Source organism: Phyllostomus discolor, chromosome 13 (assembly GCF_004126475.2).
Source record: "Phyllostomus discolor isolate MPI-MPIP mPhyDis1 chromosome 13, mPhyDis1.pri.v3, whole genome shotgun sequence".
Taxonomy (NCBI): Eukaryota; Metazoa; Chordata; class Mammalia; order Chiroptera; family Phyllostomidae; genus Phyllostomus; species Phyllostomus discolor.
The window spans coordinates 57,122,365-57,149,848 of NC_040915.2; the positions used below are offsets into that span (position 1 = coordinate 57,122,365).

General features: G+C 38.5%; 1 protein-coding gene across 2 annotated transcripts in view; it reads left to right on the top strand.

Moving 5' to 3' along the window:
- Positions 1 to 19,748, top strand: part of HORMAD2 (HORMA domain containing 2) — an 86,287-nt gene extending 66,539 nt beyond the window's left edge. For both annotated transcript variants that reach the window (XM_028529064.2, XM_036014163.1), the window contains exon 11: positions 18,198 to 19,748. In XM_028529064.2, the coding sequence (XP_028384865.1) occupies positions 18,198 to 18,302 (105 nt within the window). In that variant the 3' untranslated portion in view covers positions 18,303 to 19,748. The remainder of the gene's footprint in view (positions 1 to 18,197) is intronic.
- The last annotated feature ends 7,736 nt before the right edge of the window (positions 19,749 to 27,484 follow it).

Sequence of the window (27,484 nt, forward strand, 5' to 3'; positions counted from 1 at the left end):
GGGAACGCAGCCTCCGCGACTGCTCCGACCAGGTGGGTCAGATTAGCTTTACAGTCCACTTACGAGGAAGCTAACAAGTCTCCTCTGTGGGTGTTTGATCACACTTTACAAAACTGCTGATGACCTCATGAGCCAAAGAAAGCAGGTCTCACATTGTGGACTAAGCCTAAATATTAATACTACTTTATATTTATGTAGTGTCTTTTTTCCAAGGAGCTCCAACCTCTTTACAGACATTATGTCATTAATCCTCAAAGCATTGCTGTTTGGTATATGGCAAATATTCTCCCCCTCCCTTTTTTTTACTGTGATGGAAACTTGCAAGTCAGTGATGGAACCCAGCCCCCTAGTTCTCAGTCTTTGCACTATACCATGAAAAAAAAAAGAACAGATGAATAATTTTTCAAGCTTATTCATTGCTTCTTGGGTGGGATTTGAGAGGATGTCTCAGTTTGTATGATTTCAATTTTTGGTATCCCTAAGTTCCATGCTCTTTTCCTTCTTCATTTTAAGTATTTTCAAGCATATGTAGTCCACCTTCCACTGTTGCTTTTATAAGAACACTAAAATTTTGTAGCTGAAATTTGAAGTGAAAGACTTTGTTACTTAATATATAATCTCACTTATCACTTAGAGATCCCTTATACTTCTCATGCCCCAAGATAAGTTAGATTATTTTTTTAATCCCCATGTCAGCTCAGGGCACATTTCATTTAGAGCAACCACATAATTAATTTGTGTTGAGTGATTAACACGTACCATATATTGTGCCAAAGAATTTCAAATGTGTAATATTCCATGAGAACCATTTAGATTAAGTCTCATGTGTGAAAACACTCTCTCAGAGTAGGGCAAGAAAAAAAAAAGGCACTAATAGAAATATGGCCTCAGCTGCTATAATCCAAAAAAAAAAAAAAGCTCAATTAACTTTAATTCCCTTAGTGGAAATCCCCAGTGTAAATATTTCCACAAAAAGGGAAAATGTGGGTAAATTCTAAAAACCACCAGGAATTAGCTCAATACCCCCCACCACACACACACACACACAAATCTTAAAAGATTGTTTCCTACAGACTCAACAATTAATGCAAAGCAAAGAGAAGAACAAAACACAGCCGGATCTAATGATGACAAATATTTCATGATTTCACTTGGTTAGACATTTCCTAATCAGGAATATTAGAACGGGGAATTACAAACTACAGTAGCATAATTTTAAATACTCACAAAATCAGTTTCACATCTCATTTTTAAATTCTTTTTTATGACCAACTGTCTTGCTGTTGTCCAAACCGGGGGATGTCTGTACATTGCTGAATTAGACAGTGGCAGTGAAAAGAGATACTGGGGGGGAAATCAGAAAAACTCTTCTAAAACAAAGAGAAACTTTCAACTTTTAATCAATAAATTCTGAAAGCCTCAGAGTAAAGCATGCCAGATGCCCTGCAACAATAATTCTAGTCTACTCTGCTCCCTGGCCCAGCCTGATGTGAAATAACCCTATATTTCTAAATAAATAGTGTTTAATTTGAAACTGAGCAGTCCTACCCCATCATGGAAAATCTTCATAGGCTGGAAAATATGTCCAGTATGTCATACTTTAGGTATATAATCTAGCCATGTTCTGTAACATAGCTACACTGCAGTTTATACTCAACAATCTTGGGTTTTCAAGAAAATATACTCATAACATTCTATATGTTTGTTTTTTCTTGTCATAGGAAACATTAGCCAAAAGGAATACCCTGTATTCCAAGAAAAAAAATTCAATGATGAGGAAATTTAGAAAGTGGTAGTCAAAAAACTGATGTTTGCCCTAGTAGGGTTGCCACCCATGGTTGTATTGATTGTGAACTGCTCAGTTCCAGGGACACCTAAAACATAGAAAACAATGTGAGTGGTGCCCCCTGGAGGTGAGCAATGCCTGGCAACCCTGATTTTAAGTAAGTAGGAAAGCTTTTGAAAATGCTCGTGTTTTTTTCTCTGATTCACAACTGAAGACCAGTTGTGACCTGCAGTAGGACTTTTATTATTCCTCATGTTTTTTTGTATGTGCAGAGTTCTTAGTTTTTCCTCCCCGCATTCATTCCAAAAGACTCCCCTACTGACTGAGCTTTAGCACACTGGTCTGGCATTCTCCCAGCTCAAGGTTTTCATGAGTCAGGGAAAACATGTCAGTTTGAGAAGAAGCTTGTCAGACGTGCTCAACCAGCCCTGGACTTATTTTTGAAGTCCCTCCCCCTATTTTCCTTCTTCCTCTACATTCCCACATTCCTGTGTTAAATGTTGGTTAGACTTGGTCGTGTACACATCTGTGTTCCTTACTACCTTGCAACACTCTGCTGCCCATTCCTGCTGTGCCATCCTGCTATTCCCATCACCAGCACAACACTTAGCATGGTACCTTGAATCTCTGCTTCCCTGCCCCGCCCCTTCTCTTTTACCCTTCCACTCTTTGATTTCCTTTTATCTCCTTTAGTCCCAGGGGAAACATGTTGTCTCTAGACAGGGAAGACAACTGGAGGCAATGGGAAGAAAGTCCACCTCCATAAAATATGTGATCAGGCGTGACCCTGCAGATAACAGTGTTATTTGGTCATAACCCTCCACCCCCTCATTTATTTTTACTGTGGCCAGGCCTGCTCCAGCTTTAGTAAAACAAATGGAAGAGAGTAATTTTGTGACTTTTATAGCAGTTTAAGTTTTTTAGTGGTACAATTGATTAAAAATGCAAACAACATACAGTTTCTGGAAGGTTGCTTTCTGGAGGCAATCGAGTGGCTCTGGGGTGGCAAGGAAAGTCTCACTATACCTTTATTTTTCCTTTTGAATTTCATACTATGTGACTATATTAGTAATTGAAATAAAAAATGGAAGCAGACAGTTAAATAATTAGACATGAACTGAAGTAATGCCACAGAAAATTCTGTTAATTGTAGAAAATGACTCAAATATATTAAAAATAAAAGACCAGAAAGGGAAGTATGATTGTTTTCATCTTGTTTTAGAAACTGAAAATATTTCACTGTTTGCTGGAAAAATAAAATAAAAATTAAGTTTAAGTGTCAGCTCCTCATATTAAACTTACTTTCACTCTAAACACCCTATTTCTTTTTCGGGTTTTTTATTTTGGCTTTTTTTTTCAAGTGAACTTAAGGCCAATTTCAAGTGAAAATCTGACTTCTTATTGAATGTATCTTTGCCACTTTGCCTCCACCTCGTGTGGAAGAACTGTTCAAGGGATGCCGGAGTTCCTACTGCCATCTGCTTTGCCCTCTTCTTCCTGCCAGTGAGAGCAGGCAGTTAAGGCCTGAGGTTTGGGTACCACACTGATAGAGCTCTTCCATCTCAGACAGTCTTCACATCAGAATGGTCTCTTTCTGTATATTTTATGGGCCATATTTCTCTAGTCACTTCTGTACTTACCATATTCCTTTCAACACCTGCCGAAGTACTTTATAGAGACTCAGATTCGAGCAAATGACCTACATAGCAAGTCAATGAGAAGCAGGGTATCACATCTCCAATTCTGTATCTATCATCTGTTTATCTCTTTTCTGAAGAATCAGCAAACCTATGTCTAGTATATCTAATAACACCATCATGTCATTGCCTGTAGGTTTCCTCCTACATGCCACAAACCAAGAAAAAAGGTTTTCATTTTTGTAATTACTTCAAGTATGTGCTTGAGTGTGATTTTTTAAACTACATTTATTGGGATGACATTGGTTAATAAGATCATACAGGTTTTAAGTGTATAGTTCTATGATACTACATCTGTATATTGTACTGTGTGCCAACCACCTAAAGTCACACCATCTTTTGTCACCATATATTAAGCCCCCTTCCATCCCCATCTCTCTGGCAGCCACCACATTGCTGTCTGTGTCTATGAGTATCAGTTTTATATCCCATATATGAGGGAAATTATATGGTTCTTAGCTTTTTCTGACTGACTTATTTCACTTAGCATGATATTCTCAAGAATATTATGCTCAATGTCCATCCACATTATTGCAAATGGCAATATTTCATCTTTTCTTATGACTGAGTAGTATTCCATTGTGTGTATGTACCACATCTTCTTTATCCAATCCTCTATTGAAGGACACGTTGTTTGTCTCCATGTCTTGGCAACCACGAATAATGCTGCAGTGAACATAGGGGTGCACATATCTTTGTGAATACATGTTTTTGAGTTTATTGAGTAGATACCCAGGAGCAAGGTTTGCTGGGTCATATGCTAACTCTATTCTTAACTTTTTGAGAAACCACCAGACTGTTTTCCATAGTGGCTGTGCCAGTCTACATTCCCACAGCAGTGAACGAGGGTTCCCTTTTCTCCACAACCTCTCTAACACATGTTATTATTACCTGTCTTCTTGCTAATTGCCATCCTAACAGGTGTAAGGTAGTATTCATAATAGTTTTGATTTGCATCTTCCTAATAGCTAGTGAGGTTGAACATCTTTTCAAATATCTGTTTGTCTTTTGTATGTCTTCTTGGGAGAGGTGTCTGTTCAGGTCTTCTGTCCATTTTTCAACTGGATTGTTTGTTAGGTGCTAAGTGTGTTTTTATGTAATTTTTATGCCTACCTTTAGCTACCACAGAATTAATAGTTAATTACTCAGGCATTTGAAACTAGGAAAGTATCATTTTTCTATTGAAAAATATATAATAATATTTTTGAATATTTTATAGCCATGAAAGTTAAGCCAAATAAATTTTAAGTTTTTTATGTTCTCTCATTACCTTTTTCAGTTTACAAATAAAAATAGTTTCATAATAAAGCTTTTATCATACTGAAATAAATGAAAACAAAGAGATGAAGTAATAAGCATGTTGAATATAAACATATCAAGTAACAAAAGACAGAATTTTAACAGAATTAATAAGCAAATTAATGTGGAATTTTATAGTTTTTATTTTAACTTTAATTATACAAGTTACATATGACTGCATTCTCATAGATAATTTAAAAATTACCAGTAAGGATGTTTCATATCTTTGTATTTAAAACACCCCCCCACACACACATGCACATAAGATGTGCTGTCCAATATTGGTAGCCACTGGCTAAATGTGGCTATTAAGAACTTGAAATGTAGCTAATTTGAGTTGAGATGTGCTGTAAGTATAAAATATACACTGGATTGTGAAGATATAGTAAAAAAATATATAAATGATCAATAATTTTATACTGATTGTTGAAATGATATTTTATATATTGAATTAAAATAAAATAATTATTAAAATTTAATTTATTTTTTTACTTTTAAAAATATATTTACAAGACTATTTAAAATTATATATGTGGCCTATAATTGTGTCTTGAATTCCATTTCTATTGGACAATACTATATATATGTATTTTTGCATATATATAATGTATATACATATATATGCATCTATATATGTGCATATATTTAATTTGTGGACATTTTAAAAGCATAAATGTGATAATATTGTCTTTTTCTGAAACTTGCTTTTTTTATTTACATATATATCTTGGAGATTTTTCCTTGTCAGTATATTTATATTAACCTCATTCTTTTTAACTACTGCATAGTATTCCTTAGTACTAAAGTACTCTGGTTTATTTCAATTTCTGGTATTAATGTAACATTTAAGTTGGTTTTGCCTTTCCTTAGCCACATTACTTCAGGGAATGTCCTTGAACATGACTCTGTATACATATGGAGGCATCTCTAGAGTAGATGCCTAGGGGTCAGAGGATGTATGCATTTGAAGTTTTGTAGATTGTCCAGATTGTGCTGTTCAAAAACTGTACCACTATAGGAAATATGTTTTCCATCTCTTTTATCGTATGCCACTTTTATATTTACTTTTCTATTGTGGTAAAATATACAAAGCATAAATGTTACCATTTTAACTATTTTTAAGTGTACAGTTTAGTGGCACATTTACATCATTTTGCAGTCATTACCACATCCATCTCCAGAACTTTTTTCATTTTCCTAAACTGAAGCTCAATACTCATTAAACACCAAATCCCCATCTCTCTCCCTAGTCTCTGACAATCACCATTCTACAATACTTTCTGTGCCTATGACTTTGACTACTCCAGGTACCTCATATAAGTAAAGTCATACAATAGTTGTGCTTTTGTGCTTGGCTTATTTCACTTACCATAACGTCCTCAAGGTTTATCCATATTGTTGCATGTATCAGAATTTCCTTCCTCTTTAAGACTGACTATTCTGTTGTATGTATACACCACATTTCGTTTGTCCACTCATCCATTGATGGACATTTGGGTTGCTTCCACCTTTTGACTATTGTGAATTATACTGCTGTTAACATAAGGTGTACAAATATCTGTTCAAGTTCCCACTTTCAGTTCTTTTGGGTATATATCTAGAAGAGGAATTACTGGATCATAGGGTAATTCTATTTTTAACTTAATGACAAACTGCCATACTGTTTTCCATAGCAGCCATACCATGTTACATTCCTACCAGCAATGCACAAGGGCTTCAGTTTTTTCATATCATCCTCAATACTTCTTTTCTTTTTTTTTAATAAAAATAATGCCATCCTAATAGGTGTAAGTAATATCTCATTATAGTTTTGATTTGTGTTTCCCTAATGATTACTGATGTTTAGAATCTTTTCATTTGCTTTTTGGCCCTTTGTATACCTTCTTTGGAGAAATGCTATTCAAGTCCTTTGCTTAGCTTTTAATTAGGTTGGTTTTTGTTGTTGAATTTTAGAAATTATTTATTTATTATGGATATTAATTTCTTACTGGACATATAATTTGCAAACATTTTCTCTTATCCCATAGAGTTTTCTACTCACTTTTGGTAGTGTCCTTTGATGCACAAAAGTTTTTAATTTTGATTAAGTCAAAGTTATCTGGGTTTTTTTTTCTGTTGCTTGTGTTTTTGGTGTCATATTTCAGAAGTCCTTGCCAAACCCAATGTCATAAAGCCTTCCCCTATCTTTTCTTCTATGGGTTTTATAGTTTTAACTCTTATTTTTAGGACTTCGATCCATGCTGAGTTAATTTTCTTATGTGGTATGAGGGTCCAACTTCATTCTTTTGCATGTAGATATCCAGTTTCCCAACATCATTTGATGAAAAGATTTTCCTTTCCCCATCAAATGTTTCTGACACCATTGTTGAAAGCCATTTGACCATATAAGTGAGGTTTTATTTCTGGACTATTCTATCCCTTGGTCTATATATCTGTCTTTATGGTAGTACCACATGTTTTGATTAGTATAGCTTTGTAGTAAATCAGGAAGAAATCAGAAAAGGTGAAGCCTCCAATTTTGTTCTTTCTCAATATTGTTTTTAGAATTTCAGGGTCCCTTGAGATTCTATATGAACTTTAAAGTGTATTTTTCTATTTCTGCAAAAAAAAAAAGTCATTAGAATTTTGACAGGGATTGTATTGAATCTGTAGGTTGCTTTGGGTAGTATTGACATTTTAATATTAAGTCTTCCAACTTAGAAACATGGTATGTCCTCCCATGGTTTTATCATTTTGTGTTTTGCTTAAGAAGGTCTTCTCAATGCTGAAGTTATAAATAAAATTGTCTGTACTTTTCTAATAAGTTTCTATATTTGTTTATTGCATTTGGCCCCTTAAACTAGCTGGGATTTTTTTTCCAGTGTGAGAACATTTTCCCCTGGTGTTGGTACCACTTGAATTGTCTGCCTTTTGCCTGCTAATTTGAATGCCACTTTTATCATAAATTAAAAACCCATGAATACATAGGTTTGGTTTTAGATTGCTAGTCTGTTTCACTGATCCATATGTCTATTTCCATATTATTGCTATCATGCTTCAATTACTATAGCTTTATATTATAATTTGTTATCTGAAAAAGCAACTCTTTTAGTAGTTTTAAGATTTTCCCATACATTTTCTCTTCCGAGTGACTATTAGAATCAGCTTTAAAGTTCCAACAGGCATATTACTGGAATTTTGATTGGGATTGTAGTAACTTGATAAAATAATCTTAGGGAAATTGAATTTTTTATAATAGTAAGTCCTTGCACTTTGAGAAAAAAAGCATTCTAGGTTCTGTATTTCTATTATCACTACGGTCCCTAGCAAACTTTATGTTTACTTGGATTATATATACCTAGGTTGCCCCTGTAAAGCAGTTCTGTCCAATTTAACTTTCTGTGCTGATGAAAATGCCCCATTTCTGTGATGTCTAATATGTGTTATGGATGCTTGAATTGACCACTGACATGCAGCTATTGAACACTTTAAATGTAACTAATGCAACTGAGGAAATTAATTTTTAATTTTATTTATTTTTAATTAACTTAAATTTAAATGGTCACATTTGGCTAATGGTTACCATAATAGACATTGCAGCTTTAGGATATATGGATAACTGTGTAATTGAACACTTTTGTAGGTGGCAAAGGTAGGCAGCAAAAGAATTATTGATACCTACTGTGTGAAAGACACTGCATAAGGCATTGTCAGAGTCTGAAGACCATAATATTAAATACAAATAAATTCCTAAAGAACTTAAAACCATCCCTGGCTGGTGTAGCTCAGTGAATTGAGCGTGGGCTGCAAACCAAACCTAACTGTGAACCTAGTTCGATTCCCAGTCAGGGTACATGCCTGGGTTGCAGGTCAGGTCCCCAGTGGGGGCTATGTGAGAGGCAACCATACATTGACGTTTCTCTCCCTCTCTTTCCCTCTTTCTAAAAACAAATAAATAAAATCAATAAAATCTTTAATAAAAGAAAACTTAAAACCAGTTCCGGGTAAAGGACAAATTGAAAATATTTATGCTGTCAGAAAATACAATTACAAAAAGTATGCTGTGGGGATTTGCTAAAGAAAGAAAGCTCCTATGTGACTAAAATGAGCAAAAAAGGCTTTGTAGATGAAATACTTTTAGACACTGACCTTGAAGGAATTATTCAAAATTAAAAATGAGTAAGTAATAGACTTTTGTTTTCTGAAATGTGGAAGAAATAAAGAGGAAAAGGAATGAGGTGTTTGGGGGGATTATAACTAATTAGTTTCCTAGGGTGCCTGTAACAAATTACCACAAATTTGGTAGCTTAAAACATCTGAAATATATTTACTCATTAGAAGCCAGAAGTCCAAAATCAGTGTTTCTGAGCTGCACTTAAGGTGTAGACAGAGCCATACTCCCTCTGGAGGATCTAGGGAAGATTCTATTATTTGCATCTTCCAGCATCAGGTGGCTGCTGGCTTTCCTTAGCTTGTGGCCATATCACCCCAGTCTCTGCCTTGGTGGTCACATTGAAAAATGGTGCCCCATTCTTTAGCCTCCTACAATAATCCAGTTTGGCTGGAGTATGGGATACCTGAGGCAGTAGAAATGATCACAGCCATCAGTCACTGAGTGGCTTGCATATGTACTATGTTGTACCAGGTGCTGTATCTGTACTATTAGTTTACTCATTATAAGAACTCTGTGTAGGCATTAGGGGATGAGAGAGGAATCTAAGGTGACTATGTTTTTGACCTTTGATGACTGGGACATAGTGATTAACACAAATTGAAAAGTCATGAGGAAAAATTGGTTACAAAGGGAAAACAATGAGCTTGGCTTTGGCTGTGTTTATTTCGAGATCCCACTAGGTTATGCCCAAAAGGCATCAATCCCGGACAGAAGCCAATTAACCCTACATAGAGTTCTGATGGCCTTGCCTGCAATTTCCTACCTTTGTTTCCCCTTTGGGTCGAAGAAGCAAATTTTGAGGAACACTAAATTTGAAATCAGGAGGTCTGGGTTTAAGTCTTCCACTTAGTAAATGTGTGAACTGGACAAGTCATTTCACTTCTCTGAGCTTCATTTTCCACACCTGTAAAAAAGGGAATAAAAAACCCCTCCCTGCCCTCACACTGTTATTATGAGGAATAAATGAGATAATACTTGTGATGTGCTTAGCACAGTATATGGTGTGTTGTAAGCATTCAAATGTTCATAAAAAGAAGAGCAAAAGTTTTAATATGTCAAACAAGTTTTTTAAAAAAAATTATAGTATTTTAGGTTTAATTTAAAAGGAGCCAATGTCAAACTTAAGTTCTAGTTTGAAAGTGATATATCTGGAAGCTCTCTGGATCCTAAACAACAGTTAACATTAATTTAAAAAGTCGATTACTGACTCCCTTTTCCATTGTCCATAATTTCACAACATGTGTCTTAAGCACCACCCAAGACCAGTTCCCTCCCTTTTCGAGCTGCTGACCTAAACTCTACTTTATAGAACTAGTTAAGTCTATCAAATATGAATCATTCTATTTCCTGCCCTTATGTTTAAAGATGTACCTATATTTATGTTCCCTTTTATCTCCTTCCTTCTAGACCTCTAGTAATATCACATCTCTTGTCCAAAGTGAATACATCTTTCTATATGTGCTCTTGATGCAGTTTCCTCCATCCTGAGCCCTAGGACATGTAGTCAATGCCCTGGTGGACATCTTCATTTGGATGTCTCACCTGTAATTCAAAATCTTAAGACAGAGTCATTATTTCTCACTCTACCCTCCCTAGCATGTTCCCATTACCTACCTCTTCAGCTTTCTTTGTTTCCCATCCTGGTCAATGGCATTACCAGAAACATGGGTAATTTTTATCATTTCTTACTCCTTTCTTTCCTTTGCCATCCCTGTGCCCATTCCAATCAATGATCAAGTCACGTTAGGGTTTAGGTTCAGGCATCCATTCTCTCTCTCCTCAGCCTGTCTGCCTTATTAGTCCTCTCTAACCTCACTGCTGCTCTGTTCTTGTTCAGAAAAGTTGTCTTCTGAAGTAGCCTCATTGCTTCTTGTCTCACTCCTCCCCAGTCCACTTTTCACACTGCTGCCATACGAACCCTTCAAAAACAAATATGTCCTTAGAACCCTTTGGTGGCACACCATTACAGTACAAAGTCCAAACTTCAGAGAATGACAATGTCTAACCCTGTGCCGTCCCTGTTAGCCCTAGTGAACTATTCCCAATTCTCCTGAGGTATTCTGCTTTGTATCCCTGTCCTGTGCTCCTTTGTCTGGGATGTTCTCTCTGCAACCTCAATCCCTAATGCCCCTTGCCTGGTGAATGTCTGCTCCTCTTCCACTACCTAGTTCAAGCTTCACAAGCCCTTTGAAGCCTTGCCAATTCTCCCCAGGAAGATCTGATAAGATCTCTTTGGAACCTTCGCTTTACCCTCTACATGACTCTATCATTTCATCTGTAACCAGCTTGTTTCCCCCACCAGGCCCTCTTGGAGGATATGAATGTGCCTTGTCCCGCTTAGTGTCTGTAGTGCTCATTAGCACAATGTCTGACACAGAAAAGATGCTCAAAAACATTTGTTGAGTAAATGAATTAATTATAGATCTTTTAAAGCCATATGATGCCTTACAAAATATGGAGGAAGAATTGACATACCGTAATAACTTTTGATGATTAATGGAAATATGTGGTTATGACTCTAAGGAAAATATGTACTTACCTCTTAAATAATGATAGCCATGGTCCAGAACCCTGGTCACAAACTACAGAAAATCAAGAATGTAAATGAATGAGCAAACTTCATTAATCCTAGTGAAACACTTCCCAACACATCAGAGAGCTCACAGCTCCACTGGAGTTGGAGGAAGTGTTCTTTTCCTCCAAATAAAGGAAGATTTCCTACTCCTCCTTTATCACATGTTAACATGAGATACATTTATGTTAATAACATTTATTTTATAATTGTTGTTGATTTGCCTTTCATTGTGCAAAGAAGGTAAATGTCAAGGGAAAGGGATCAAAACTACAATAACATCACTGCTATAGCTACTTACTTTATCCCTGTAAATACAGACCTCTCTGAACCATAAAACTTCTTGATCTGGTAACTTCCAAACCCAAAGATTCCATTCTTAACACTTGAATATAAATCTATTCTGGGTAACAGACCGATTGTCTAAATTTGCCAGATTTGATGTGACAAATACTTTTGAAGTAAGCAAAATTTGCTGCACTTTCACCCCACGCACATAAACTACTCATTTATTTCCTGGTTGCCTGGGGCTGCCCCCACTCCCTGCCTTGGTTCCCCACACAGATCTACTTCTTAATGCAAAGTACGTACTATGCCCTGACTGCTCTTTCTACACCGAAACTTTTCTCTCCTTGTTTCCAAAGCCTGTGAAGCCCTGTTTTTGGTAGGCTGCCACTTGGAGACCATTTGATAAGTTAACTTACACTAACATCATACTGAATAATAAAACTCCAGGGGAATTTACATTTTTAACAGAAGTATGTTAGATACACAATACCTCACCCTAAGAACCCATCTAATAAAGGGACATTTCTCACTGTCCCATATACCTTCCACATCGTTTCATGATTCAGTGTCTTTAAACATGCTGAACCTTCTGCCTAGAATGACCTCTCCCACCCCAGACTCCCGCCATATCCAGTCTGGCGAACTCCTGCTTATTCTTCAAGACCCAAGTCAATGACCTTTTGGTAAGAAGCCTTCTCTAAATTCCCCAGGCTGAGTTGGTCATTCCCTCTTGACTTTTATAAAACTTTGTATACTAGTTGTCTCAATTTATTTTATTTATAACACTTTGTATACTTGCTAACTCAGTTTTTAAGTATATTTTCTTCACTCTCTTCAGCTGACTTCGAGGTGACTTCTGCCGCCACCAATCCATTGCACTGGGTAGTCTCCATGTGGCTAAATCAAATGGACATATTTTAGTCCTCGTCTCCCTTGACCGCTTAGCAACACCTGGAGCTACTGATCACTACCATCACCCCTTTTATTTTCTCTGCTCTCTCTTCTCAAGACTCTCTCCCATTGGCTTTCTTTTTTCTCTATTTTTTAAGTTAAACTTATTGGGGTAACATTGGTTAATAAAATTATATAGGTTTCAGGTATTCATCTGTATATTGTATTGTGTGTTTACCACCTCAAATCAAGTCTTCTAGTCCCTTGGCTTTCTTTATATGACAATTTGCTAGTCCTCCTTTATCTCTCTTTCTCAGTCTCCTTTGTTGGCTCATCTTCTACCTAATCTCTAAATGTTGGAGTTCCTTAGGCTATGTCTTGGCCTCTTTCCCTTCTCACGGTCTGATCTCTCAATAAGCAAGCTCTTCCACACCCATGGCATTAATTAGCCTTCATATCCTGATGACTCTCAAATTTACATCTCCAACCCAGACATCTCTCCTGAGCTCCAGACTTCCATATACAACTGCCTATTCAATATGTCCATTTGGGGTTTCACAGGTACTCCAGACTCAACAGGTTCAAAACTCTTCATTGTTTTCTACCTGAAAGAACTGTTCCCCATCTATGAAGTTAGCTGAACCAGAAACCGGTGTCATTATTGACATACCTACCGCTCCTTTACCATCGTATATAATCGGCCATTTTTCTGACTTTACCTTCTAAATACTTCTCACTGCTGACTTCCCTTCGTCTGCACTGCTATCCAAGTTATCACCTGCCTACTACTACAGTGGCATGACTCATCACCCTGTATCCACTTCATGCCTCCAGTACCTTTCTACGCTCCTGGCAGAGTGCTCTTTGAAGATTCATTCACTCACTGAAAAATATTTATTGAGTCCCTACTATGTACAATTTGTGACCAAGACCCTGATCTCCTGGAACTCTATTTAAGAGCACATGATTAAGGGCACCTAACTTAATTGTAATGGAGGTAAGGAAAATTTCTTTGAGGAAATATATTTTCATCTTTAAGGAAATATATTTAAGACATGAAGAATGACTAGTAATTAATTAGGCCAACAGAGGGCAGATGGAGGGGGAAGAACATTTTAGGCATAAGGAGCATCATGTGCAAAGGCCCGGAATCAGGAAGAAGCAGGATATGAGAAAAAAGAAAGCAGACAGTGAGAAGCAGTGAGGGAGAGATGAGGCTGGTACTGCTGGGCACAGCCAGGCCCTGTGCAGTAGTGACTCCAACTGGTAGTTATTTAGAGGGCCTCAGAGCCCCCTCAACTGACCTGCTGCCGTAGATGAGTGGATGAGCATTTTCCTTTTTTTCCTAAAATTTTTGTGAGCATTTTTCTGAGGTGAGAGTGCATAGCTTTCATCAGGGTCTTATAACCAATCTGTGTCCCCCTCTCCTTCTCTAGAAATGTAAAGAACCTCTGATGGTATATGAAAATCCAAGGTATGGACTTTGGGCTTCGTCCTAAAAGCAGTGAGATACCATTGGAAATTATTAAGCCAAAAATGGCCGGATTATAAAATCTACAGGACAGGGATTTTTTTGTCACTGATATGCCTTAAGTACCTAAAGCAGTACCATGCACAGAGCTGACACTCAGTAAATAATTGCTGAATGAATGAATGTCTATGGTGGCTATTGAATGAACATCTATTATTTTGTATTGCATTATATTATAATCATGTGCTTTATACTTCTCCCTTACAAGATTTAATTCTTGACAACAACTGTGTCTTATTCATTTTTATATTACTAGAGTTATGGTACTAGTGCCCAGCACAATGCTTGGCTTAAAATCAATTTTAAAATGCATTCATTCATTCAGCTAGTACTTTAAAAGCACCTACAAGATGCCAGGAACCTGGGAATAAAAAGATGATTAATATAGTGTCTGGATGAGAAGACTGGTAAGTGGACCTGATAATACTACTTAATACTGAGTAATACTGAGTAATACTGAGTAAATGCTACAGAAAGGGTAAGAATAGAATACAGCCCTAGAGGTGTAAGGGAAGGCCAGTAGGCAGGAGAAATTCAAGGGCTGACTCTGGGCCTGGTGATAAAGTGGGGAACAGAGCATGGGAGTGGGCATGAAGGGAGGAGAGGAGAGAGAGCAGGGCCCATTTGGAGACTTGCAAGTGGCTAAGTCAGTCTAAGACAGGATGAAGCTACAGTGATGGGCCAGGGCCGTAGGGAGTCTGGACTTTATCCTGAGGACAATGGGAAGTCATTCATGTGTGGTTAATGAATCAGAAGAATGATGTGATCACATTTAATACAGGACTGCTTATGCTCAGGGTAGAGAATGGATTGGAGAAGCCATAATAGTAGGCATTTCAGGCCCAGTAATTGGGAGAGATCATGCTAGAGTGGGCTAATGGAGAAGCAGGGGCAATAGAGATAAATGGATGGACTTGAGAGATATTAAGGAGACAGAATCAGTAGGAACTATAACTAGTTAGATGTTGGGGTGAGAATGATGGAGCAGCCATGGATGACTCCCAGGTTTTTAATATGGACACCTCTGAGGGAATCATAGAGTAAGAACAAAGATTGGCAGTGGGCTAACTTAGAGAGACAGATGATCAAATTCAATTTTGACACATTGCGTTTGAGTTTTCTTTGGAACATCCATGTGGAGATTTTTATTTATTTATTTTTAGAGAGCGGGGAAGGGAGGGAGAAAGAAAGGGAGAGAAACACTGATTTGTGGTTGCCTCTTACACACTCCCAACTGGGGCCCTGACCCGCAACCCAGGCATGTGCCCTGATTGAGAATCAAACCAACGACCCCTTGGTTCACAGGCCGGCACTCAGTCCACTGAGCCACACCAGCCAGGGCATGTGGAAACTTTTAGTAGGCAGTTGATTACCCACATGGACCTGGAATTCAAAAGGAAGGTCTAGGTTTAATACATACATATGGTGATCTTTCCATCTTTAGCCGTGGACAACCAGTAGTTTTGTGTGTTGGCTGCCCTTCACTATGCTCTGTCAGTCTACAGGAGGAAAAGCAAGGCTGATAGAAGGAAGTTTCCTCAGAAGGAAGCAGTACTAAAAGCACCTGAATCAAGATGAATGGGAATCATCCCAATAAACACATTTGGATTAAAAAAAAAAGTGGCCCTGGCCGGTGTGGCTCAGTGGATTGAGCTCCAGCCTGCAAACCAAAGGGTCACTGGTTCAATTCCTGGTCAGGACGCATGCCTGGGTTGCAGGCCAGGTCCCCAGTAGGGGATACACGAGAGGCAACACACATTGATGTTTCTCTCCCTCTCTCTCTCCCCCTACCCCTCTGTCTAAAAATAAATAAATAAAATATTTTTTTAAAAAGTGGTGGTCCTTATACATGGGAACTGATTCCTAGGAGTCACACTGAGAGAGTGTAGAAAGGAGAAAAGACAGGCAAAGACAGTAACAAACACTCAAATACCAAACTTTTTTTTAGTAAATGAATAAAGAAATAAAGAAAAGTAAACTCATTTAAAAGAGTACTGTTCAAATACTGCTACCAAGTCAGCTAACTATCCTATTTGTGCTTAAGGCAAAACTGCTCTTTGGCTTCCCAAATGGAGAATATGATAGTTAGCAAACCAAAAATGGAAAGTAGGGAAATATTATACAGCAGAAACGTATCTCTAGGGCTTTTTCCAGACATATATGTACATACTGTATTCCTAAGGCTCTATTGTTAAGTGGATCATGGTAGCCTCTTGTTAGTCTGTACACAAGAAACACTTTAAAAGCTATCTGTTTAAAGCATAATATGACATGCATTAGAAATCATTTGACAACTGTCGATGTTGCTCGAATCACCCGGATAATCTGTCTAGCCTGCCTGATCGCTGCCTCATTGGCTTTGGCATCAAATATGCAAACTGAGTCCATTGGAATGCACCTGAAAAATGTTTCTTCATATGGATGTTTGTTGGTTTATATAGTTCATATAGATTATTCATCCATGTTAGAAAGTGTCTCCTGATGGATCACATACTTGCTTTTGAACCCACTAGTTTTCTATAAATCATTGAGAGTTCCCAGGCCTCACTGGTCTCCTTGAGATTGTATACATTATTTAAAATGTTGCCATTAACTCACTGCAATAAAATTATAGTTCTGAAACTTGTAATAAAACTCTGGTTTACTTTTGAGCAAAGAAGAAAAAGAGAACAAAACTACCAAACCATCAGGTCAGCTGGTCATTTGAGGACTTGTATATCCATTTTCGTCTCTTCCCAGTGTGCTCAGACTTGATAGAAGTGAGGATAATTTAATGAGAAGCATGCCCAAGCAATATTTCTAAAAAAACAAATCTTACCAAGTAGTTAACAAATAGATAAAGAAATTGGTTTTTGTGCCTTGGGTTTTAATGTTGTTATTTCCCTTCCTTTAGAGCAGACCGTTTAAACTTTTACATATCTAAGCAAACCAGTTATTTAGCGAGCAGCTCTATTTGTTTCCTCAGAGTTCTATTGTTTTATCTAGTCAATGTCTTAGTTTAAGCCAAAGGGAATTTGTGGTTTGAGATCAGAATTTCAACTGCTTTCTAAAACTAAAAGAAAAGTTAGTGATTAAATTAACCATTTGTAAACCCAATCTTTGATTCTAAATGGCACTTAAACGTTTTACTGACATTCCCACTATTTTGTAGTTATAACATGTCAAAAATAATAATAACCTATATCTATAACAAAAGGAAAAAGGATAATGTTGGAACCTCTACTAGATATTCTGACAAGTCTTGCTTTAAAATATTTCTCTTATTTTATTTTTCTACCAAAGAAAGAACAGGGGACATGGAAAAACCTTTCTTCCCATCTAGTGGCTAGAAAATATAAAAATATCCTCTATGTGTTTTCTGGAATTCTAAGCATTAGAGATTATTTGACAGATTATAATACATTTAGTTGTTCATTCAGTTAAGCAAAAATGAGTTTTAGAATCTTCACCAAAGCTGAGCTCAGTGGAGCAGATAATCATATACCTATGATGACTCATTAATCAGCTTCCCTTTAATCAATAGCATATACTTCTCTTCAAGAAGGAAAAACAGCCATGGTCCTTCCCAATTCATTAGTCTGAACCTACATGGAAAAGATAAGGCTGTATGCTTCTGTTAACTGAAGTTTGGACTTAAATTATATTTACCTCTAAAGCAATTCAGTGCCCTAAAACTCTCGGGACCCTCAATTGTTCCTTGTTGGCTCCACATCTTGACAACTGTTCCCTCAAGAGTTCTCTGTGCTGAATTCACTAAAGAGAGCCAAGAAACTGTCCCTGAGACTGGCTGCCTCCAGGGGACCTCAGCTCTTGAATACCAGACTAATACTGGCAGCAGGGCCAAACCAGCCCACAGGAAAGCAGGTTTGGATCCGTTATGCAGCCAAAAGGATTAATACTTGGTCTACCTGACTTGTATGTGCCTTGTGCAAACATCAGAATCTTTGCTGAATTGTGCCTCTCTCTGGTGATTCTCACAGATTGAAAGAACGAATGTTGTATACAGTCAGCAAAGTTCTGAGAGCTCCAGGAAGAAAAGGAAGGTCAGCGAACCAGCTAAAGTCTTCATCTCTGACAGAAAATGAAAGTTAGATGCCTTTGCTACATTCATTCCAAAATAACTTTGTTTTGCATCAAACTGCATGATGTGTCTTAGTAGGAAAGCAGGTTCCTATCCCAAAACCTTTTACTGAATTTGTTGCTCAACTTATTTTGTCAGTTTACTAAGTGGTAAATTACTGGCTAGTACACGTGTTCACTTTGCCACAAGGTAACATGGTCATCAGTGCTGCCTTGGGATAACATTACCTCAAGACTGATTTAGAGATGAGACACCCTTCGTATTTATAAATGAACCCCGGCAGCTATTTTGAAAAGAAATAAGCTGTTCTCAAAGGAAAGAAGGTTTTCTTTGCATAATTAAACTCCTCAGGTATTTAGACTACTGTGAAATGTTTTAACTTGCTGTAACCTGTGTATCAGAATCCCTCTATAGCTTTATTAGAATTCCCACAGAATTGCACAGGATGCATGTGGTGGTGCTTATGCAAGTGTGATTTCTGTGCTAACTTCAGCCATGAGGTTGATCAGCTAAGTGTTGAACCAAAATGTACCCTCCCTGTAAAGTTCTTCGAATCTGGCCCTGCACCCTGATCTGTTGGCCAACCTGAGACTGGGAAAGAGGCTGCAATGCAAGACGCTGAGTCCCTTCGTAAGGCCCATGCGGAATGCTTCCTGACTGGTCTTTTGCTTACACATTAGTCTGTAACTTGCAGTTGATGTTACTGGTTCCCTCCTTGTTCTGGAAGAATTTGGGTAGACTTAATGAATTCTAAATGACTTAAAGTGTTATTTTTATTATTTATATAACATGGGATGTAATAATTTAATTTAAATGGATAGGGCCAATAAATGAAATGTTAAGTTTTCTGGTTAAATAAACCAAAATCCAAGGTGGGTTTTTTTTCATCTTTTCTTCTTCACTTATATTAATGTTTCTCCAAGTGTAGTAAGGACATCAGCACCTGGAGTGCTTGTTAAAATACAGTTTACAAGGCATGCTTCCTTTCTACTGAATCAAAATTCAGTAGAGCATGGGGACCTGTGAGAGACTCCCCAGATCCTAATGCACACAAAGGATTAAGAACCTGAAACCTCTGACCAAGCCTGTAGGAGAATCTCTGTGGTCCGACATGCACGTCAGCTAGCAGACGGCTGTGTTATCGTAAGAGAGGAGAATCTGAGGGAGCCTGCCTGTCCAGCACCACCCTTTGCCAGACCATCATTCACTTCTGACCTTCTGTAGGCAGCCTACAAACTGGGGGCTTGAACTGGGCTTTACACCAGGGCCTGCCATACAGGAGCATTTTCTCTTCTCCAGCATATTAAGTACAAGCTCATAAGCTTACTCTGCCACTAAAAGGAGAAGGAGGGGAAAGGTATTGCATTTATTATATCCTTGATAGAATTGGAGCCTGAGTCACCACAATTTCTTTTGAGAGAATCCTATACAGGGATTAGCTGTCTACTAGAGGGATTAGGTTTATTTTGTGTCTCTCCAAAGGATAGATCTAAGACCAAATTGTTGAAAGCTATAGAAGGTTAATTTGGCTCAGTACAAAGACAAACTTTTTAACTCCACAGACTGTCAAGACTTTGAAATGGACTGTGCCTTGTGAGGTAGTGAGTGCCCCTCCACAACAAGGGTTCGAACACAGAAAAGCTCGCCAAAGACTTTAGGAGCTTTTTGCAAAGCCAGTTAGTTGTACAGAACAGTCAGTCTGGATTTCAGAAGGAACCATTTTGCTTAAAGGGAGAATTTAGCTCTCAATCTATGTTTACAATTGTCATACACTTAACCGAAGGTTAACAGATCCTTTAAGTGGAAGTCTAGAGTCTGAATCTGCCTAGAAATTTGTATAGTGACTTTATCATCTTTATTAACACCCCCTGTCACAATGGAATAGTCTTTTATCAATGCCAGTATGTGGAAAGTATATGTCTAGCGCAGGGTGTGTGAGGCAGCAGAGAGGAATTGCTGGGCCCGTGCCCTTGGCCGGGCACACAGGGAAGGAGATCCAATATCAGGAGGGGCTGAGGACCATGAACATGTGAACCAGCTGATTTTACACAGCAGAGCTTGTATATTCAACCAGATACCAAGATGGAAAGGTATTCAGTTCTATTTACTGGATGATTTAGTAAGAGAAAAAAATCTTTTCTCTAGTCTGTTCATTGCTGTCCTTAATGGCAATAAAATGAGCAAACATAACTTCATCAAGAAGCTGGAACTTCAGTGAAAAGAATGAAAACTTGGACCCTGAGCTGGAGAGCTGTCCCCCATGAGCCATTCCCTCACCCCGGCTGTGCTTGGTTCATTAGTGTGATTACAAAGATTAGATGGTGGTAGCTTGGAAACTAGGACATTGTTAAATTAAAAATTATGCAGGGGAAATTTGACTTCGGCTGTTTGGGTTTTTTCTGTCTTTACAGAAAGTGGTCTAGTTGGAAAGTGATGGGTTAGGTTCTTGACTGCCACCAGTCTTTGAAGCCAGGCACCGAAAGTGCACCTTCATTTCCCTTCTCTCAGGTCCCTCTGGTGTCTGGGTGCTTTCATTCTCCAGCTTACCTCTGCCAGGAAGAGGCTGGAAATGCAGCTGAATGTTTCATCAGTGTCAAAGTCGCACTCACACAAGTTCAACATCACGTATGCGTTTTTGAAATAACATTAACCGTTACAGCCAATTTCCATTGGGTCTTAAAATAGTCAGTTTATGGTTTCAAACCCAACAGTCTTGGATCCTTAGAGATTGCCACAGATTCTTATAGTAAAAATACCTCTTAGTTTTAATCATCATCATTCAGTAGGAGGACCCAGATGATTCAATGAGATGTAGCACACTCTGCTTGTAAGAGATAAAATAAGGTCCTCCACATTGTATGATTCTAGATTCTGTACAAATGAGAAAATGCCTTTCTTTGTCCCAAATGTATCCTCTTTAGAAGTTACTAGTTTATTTTAAGGGTGATTTCATACTTAGTGTAATAATGTCCTGACTGAGACTTGCTGTGCATTTTCCAGTTTCTGCAGAGGATGAGGGCACCACTGAGGGCCTTAATGGACACCTTAGTTACTCATTGGAAGGCCAGGACTACCCAGAAATGGAGTGAGTTGAGGTACTGCTCTGCTCATATAATTTCCCCTTGGGTGTACTACACCTTTGCAAGTTGGGTTTTACCTTCTGGGAACGTCAAAGTTGTTGAGACTGACTCTTGTAGGGGGCGGTGGTCTCACAAATACTGCTAGTTGGCTATGTGGGGGCAGTGGGCAGACTGCTGTCTGCAAAGTGGCTGGAAGTTGCAGGTGAGATTCACTCAGTAAGAGAACCTGGAAAAAGTCTTATTAAACATTTTAGTCTGGGCCCTAGCTGGCATAGCTCAGTGGATTGAGTGTGGGCTGCGAACCAAAGCATCGCAGGTTCGATGCCCAGTCAGGACACATGCCTGGGTTGAGGGCCAGGTCCCCAGCGGGGGCCATATGAGAAGCAACCACACATTGATGTTTCTCTCTCTCTCTTTCTTCCTCCCTTCCCCTCTCTAAAAATAAATAAATAAAATCTTTTTAAAAAAGAAGAAATCAACATTTAAAAAAAACAAAAAAAATTTTAGTCTGGTCTTAACTGTGCCATGAGGTTCAGTAGTACCAGGGTTTCCCCATGACAGGAGTGGACAGGCAGGCTGGTTTAGATAGCCAAAAACATCTAAGACAGACTGGTGGAGCATAGAACATTCCTGGGGGACTCAAACATTTAGGGACAGAAGCCTGGTATATAAGAATGGCCTTTTTTGAAGGGGTGGGGGGTGTCTTTATTTGAATATTGCAGGACTCCTGAAGATAGGAGAAGTCAGGGCATCTAGGTTCCATGTGGATAATTACTAATCAGCTCTAGGGGAAGCAGGCAAAGCTAGATTTTCATCTACCTTTTAGAAAGGTAATAAAGAAAAAGCCTAGGTGGCTGGCTTCAAAACCTGAGTGCATTTTCTAGGCAAGTTAGAAATTCTGCAGCCCTCATTTTACTCAATCTGTAACATGTAGAAAACAATGATACCTCCCTAGTAACACTCTTGTATGGATTAAGTGAGGCTATTTAAACTGCCCAGCATGCATGTAGTCCGTGCTCAACAGATACTCACCGTAATTGCTATTTTTTAACTTGGCCTGTCTCCTTCCTCAGTCTCAGAAGCTCAGGGTCCCTGTGCTGTTTTTTGCCAACCCAGAGATACTGCATCAACTGCTCTGAGCACTCTCTCCACTCCCTCCCAACCCCCCACCGAATCGAAACTTCTTTTCCCTCTCAGTTCCATGGCAGGGAGAATCAGATTAAGCTTAATGTGCTTTCCTTCCACATTTGCATTTTAAAACAGAAGCTCGTTAAGAAGAACAATGAATCTCACCTAGGGAATGCAATATAAGAAGAGATTGCAACAACAGGGAAGAAGAAAGTATGAGAACTTTGCAGCCATCTTCAACTATATGTGGAGCTATTGTGAAATGCAGGGAACCACAGACTCAACCAGTGTGGCTCTGAAAACAGTACACAGACCCGGTGGGAAGAAGTTGCAGGGAAGCAAATATGGGCTCAGCATGTTGAATGAGGAGTTTCTCCCCCATGCTCTAGCAAAGTGCCTGGAACATGAAAGGTGATCAACATTTTAATATATTTGTTAGAAACTTGAGCTGTCAGCTGGTGACTACTAGCTGTAATGAGTTCCCCATCACTAGAGGTGTTCAAACCAAGTTGTCCAGGATGCTGTCTCTTTGGATAAGAAGCAAATCAAATGTATACTGAGGCCTCTTCCAGCTGTAATATTCTGTGGTACTTTTATTAATGGTAGCATTTCAATAGCGATATTTTGGAGCAAAGGAATATTTTATAAGTCCTTTCCCAAAAAGCAGTGCAGTGGTTATAACTGAGGATTCTGGAGTTAGACATTGCTTAGGTTCAAAAACCCTGGCCACCCTACTTACTTGCTGTGTGACTCTAGGTGAGTTATTCACACTCTCTGTACTCCAGTTTCCTCATCTGTAAAATGGAGCAATAGTTTCTTCCTCGTGGAGTTACTGTGAGAACTAAATGAGTCAATACAGGTAAAGCACTTAGAAGAATTTCTGGCACATAGAAAGTTAATGCTCAATATCTGTTTGTTATGAGGTATTATCCCATACTTTTGCCACTCTACAGCTTTTTATATCTTTCCAGTATATGGAAGGAGGTGGTTCTTTGTAGCATAATTGCCCCGACCTTGTTTTTTTCCTCAATCATACGCCAGCCTTGGCCATTGCAATAAACCAGGGGACTTTCTGTCTCCAGCAAGCAAGCTTTCACTTTAAACAAGCAGACAGGACCTGGGATCCCACTAATGAAACACAATCGAATCTGTGGGCACCTTAACCCTGTGCCTATAGGCCGGGCAAGTGGTAGAAGCCCAGAAAATATTTTTTTAATGCATAGATTAACTTGGCAGGGTTCTTATTATTTCCTATATTTTATTTATTTACTTTTGATTAAGTAATAAATTCATATGATTGAAAATTCAAAAGGAACTAAAAACTACACTGAAAAACATCCCTCCCACCCTGTCGTCAGCCACCTGGTTCCCTTCCTTGTAGGTAACTAACAGAACCACATTCTCATATGTCTTCCCAGAGCTATTTTAGGCCTAAACAGACAAATAGCAGGTTCTCCAATAACGTCGTTTTGTTCAATGTTATTTCATTATAACGTTGATGAGATGCCATAGGAGCTTACCTCTTGTTTATATCAAATTAGCCTATGGTAAAATTGGTTTCATTGCACGTCATTTTGCCACAGTTCCAAAAACCTATTGACAGCATTAAGTGAGGGACTTACAACTTCATTAGCGTATCACGTTCGGTTCTTTCCCTCCTTTTCAAAGAAATGGCAAAATACACTGTTCTTGGCACGTTTATTGAAGTGGTCCCGGAAGTGGGGGTGAGCACAGGCACACTAAGGAGGAATTAGAAAAGGAAAAGGCCAAAGACAGAAAATCAACCAGGAGACTTTTGTATTAACCCACATGTAAAGTGATTAGGAGGTAATCAGGGAAAGAATTGTTTAAGTGGGTTGCTTTTTGTTTTTTTGAAGTTTACACTAGGGTAACCACCGCCACAATCAAGATATAGAGCATTTCTCTCGCCCCCAGATGCTCCCTTGTATCCTTTTATAGCCAGTGTGCCTCCCTGGGCCCACACACCCACTCCTCTGCTTTTGTCGGTTTGTCAGCTTTTGTGTTTTGGACCCACGTGGCACGGTGGGACCTGCTGCTTAGCAGAGCTAACTCTAGCATCAGTTGACATCAGTGGTGCTTACTCTGGGCCAAGCACTCTTCCAAGCACCTACGTGTGCTTATTCATTTAGTCCTTTCCGCAAGCAAATGAGGCAGGTGCTGCTATCATCTCCATCAGATGAGATATCTAAGATACAGAGAAGTTAAATCACTTGCCCAGGTTTACACAGCTAGTACGCAGAATTTTGAAGTCAGAGTAATCTGCTTCCAGAGACCATATGTGAAAATAATCAAGACAATAGTCAAACTCCAACAAAAAAAACTTCAGTGCTATTTAACAAGATTCAAGGGAGGGGGGAAAATCCTTAGTAGGTTAGTATAAAACGGATTTGTCCAGCAGCCTTCAGGTGTGCTTTAAATGACTGGTAGCCTCTTTGGAGAGGTGTTAGTGGGCAGAGTTTCATTCCCTTTCCTTCCATGTGCACACCAGCCACACTGCTTTCTTCTAAGAAATTATAACATTTAGAAGTACCTCTTTACGTTAAAGGACTGGTGTGGTCAGGGCATTACTGAGAACAACTATTTCTGCCTATCTCTGTGTCCCAGAATATGCATGTCATTCTGAAACCACAAGGAATGCGGTTAAGTCCCCTGGTTACATCTCTCAACAAAGATTTATCTGTTTCACTTTGCCTCCAAAGAGCTTTTCTCCTGGACTAAGATGTTAATTCATGGTGATGTCTACTAATGGGCCCTCCGAGAAGAGGAGCCTATTAAAGGAATTAATTACATTGCAGGCTCAGAAACTTCCCAGCAGAATGAAACGGTTCTGCGGCTGTAATAGTATGAGAAACCGCTGAATTAAATCATAACTGAGATGAGTTCCTATCAAGTGGGAGGCCCGTCTGCAGAAAGATAACTGCAGAAATGAAGGAGAAACAGCATAGTGAAAATGTTAATAATGAAACCATTTTCACTCAGTGATCGAGTTTTATTAAATATAAATCATATTTTTCCAAACAGTTCAAATTTGTTATTACCAACTCTTACTTGAGGCCCATGTTTGCCACTTACTAATATTGCCATTTTACCTTAAAATGCAATAGCGATGTATTTTTAATAGAAGTTATCTTCAGTGAACATAGAATATAATAAAATGGCCTTTGGATGCATTATGTGACATTCAAATGTGTGAGAAGGTGGTGAAATGATCTTTTCTTAAAGTCTAGATTGGTTTCAATGCAGTGCTTCCTAGGGCCTGGGGAATAGATTAGATGACTTTCTGGTCTCTTATTCCTCTGGATGGCCCATTTTCACACTGTCCAAATTTCCAGAAGTGACAAAGGCAGAAGAAAAAAATAATGGCAAAAGCTTTACTATAGTGCTAGTTACTGGTAAACCACCAATTCATTGGTTTCTTGGTGAATTGGGGAAGGTTGTGCAGGGTAGCAAGATGTGGCGAATTTGCTAGGGATTTGTCTATTGAAAACTGGAGTTTCACCTTAATCTTGGTTCTTCCTCTTTTTCTGGATGAATTGTTTATCTTCTCTCTTCCTCTGTTTCTTCAGCTGTGAAATGTGGATGGTAGGGACCCACCTAGGGTTTTTAACAGCCAAGAGGTAGAAGCAGTGGGTAGTGACGGTCTACCCCAAATCTGGCATGAGGCTTGGAGTCCCTCTGCCTGGGCTTTGGGACAGCGTGGAGGGATGTAGGGTTAGTTCCCATGGAGGGCCAGCCCATTCAGCAGAGGTTCCAGAGAGAAGCTGAGGCCTAGGAGCCGAGAGAGACCAGACCACTCTGCCCCCTCTTCCAGACAGTGAGATGATTGTTGAGTGTAAGTGAGATTCATCTGAACCTGGACTGAGATGAAGGCTTGACTAACCCATGGGCTTCAGTCAGATGAACTCAGCCTTCAAGATGGGCCCCAGGGGAAAGTTTTTTTTTTAATTAATGAAACTTATTTATGATTACAGTATACATGGAAGAGTCATTTGCATGCCATAAACTCTTTAAGAGATTATGGTGATGACACACTATATACAAAGTGAGTTGGAAAAGTTACAGAAGTTGCAAGATGGTAAAACACCTTTCGCTATTTTTCTGTTTCTTGGATTTTGTTTTTCTCAGAATGGACAAGCTGCATAAACTCTAACCTAGTTCTAGCTAAAAGTCAGGTCGTTCTAATGGAAACTGTTAAACCAATTCTGTAACCAAAAAGATAAATAGCTTAAAACTGCCAGGTATCAGTATTATTGTAATACTCCCCTTATCAAAAACCTATAACTGAAATTTATAGGTAAGAATTTACAGTAAGCAGCACTACTTGGAAACTTGTCAGTTAAGGTTTCCCTTTATAGAAGAACTGCTGTAAGCTTTTTAACTCTCTAAAGTCAGAAAATTAAAAAAAAAACTTTCACAATTAGTTTCTAAGGAAATTATATAAAGGTCAACAGAAAAGCTTTAGATTGTCATTGCCAATAGGACATAGACTCCTAAAGAAAAACCAACCTGTTTGTTTGGGGAAGAGGGGTATATAAATAACAATCAAATTTCTTTTCTTGATATATTTCTTAAAAAGATAGCTAACTAAATCACTTTAAAGTGACTTCATTTCCTGCTGCTCCACCAGCCTCCTCAAAATTGAAAATACAACAAATATTTGCATAGGTTTATTATTCACATTTAATCATGAATAATTCACTTTGTACAGACAGCTGGGTAAACAGGAGATTTGGAGTTTCCTTCTTCTAGAGTACTTTTCCCTTGGCTAAAAGGAAACAACATCAGTGTGGTTTTAAATGATTTTCAGTGCCATCCTGTCTGCCCTTCCCTGGGCAGGAGACACCCCACCTTTGGCACTGTTTATTAGGTTTTTTTTTTTAATTTATTTCTCTCTGTCAGTTCTTGGCTACACCTGGCCAAACCATTTTTATTACAAGATGACAAATGAGCTCAATCA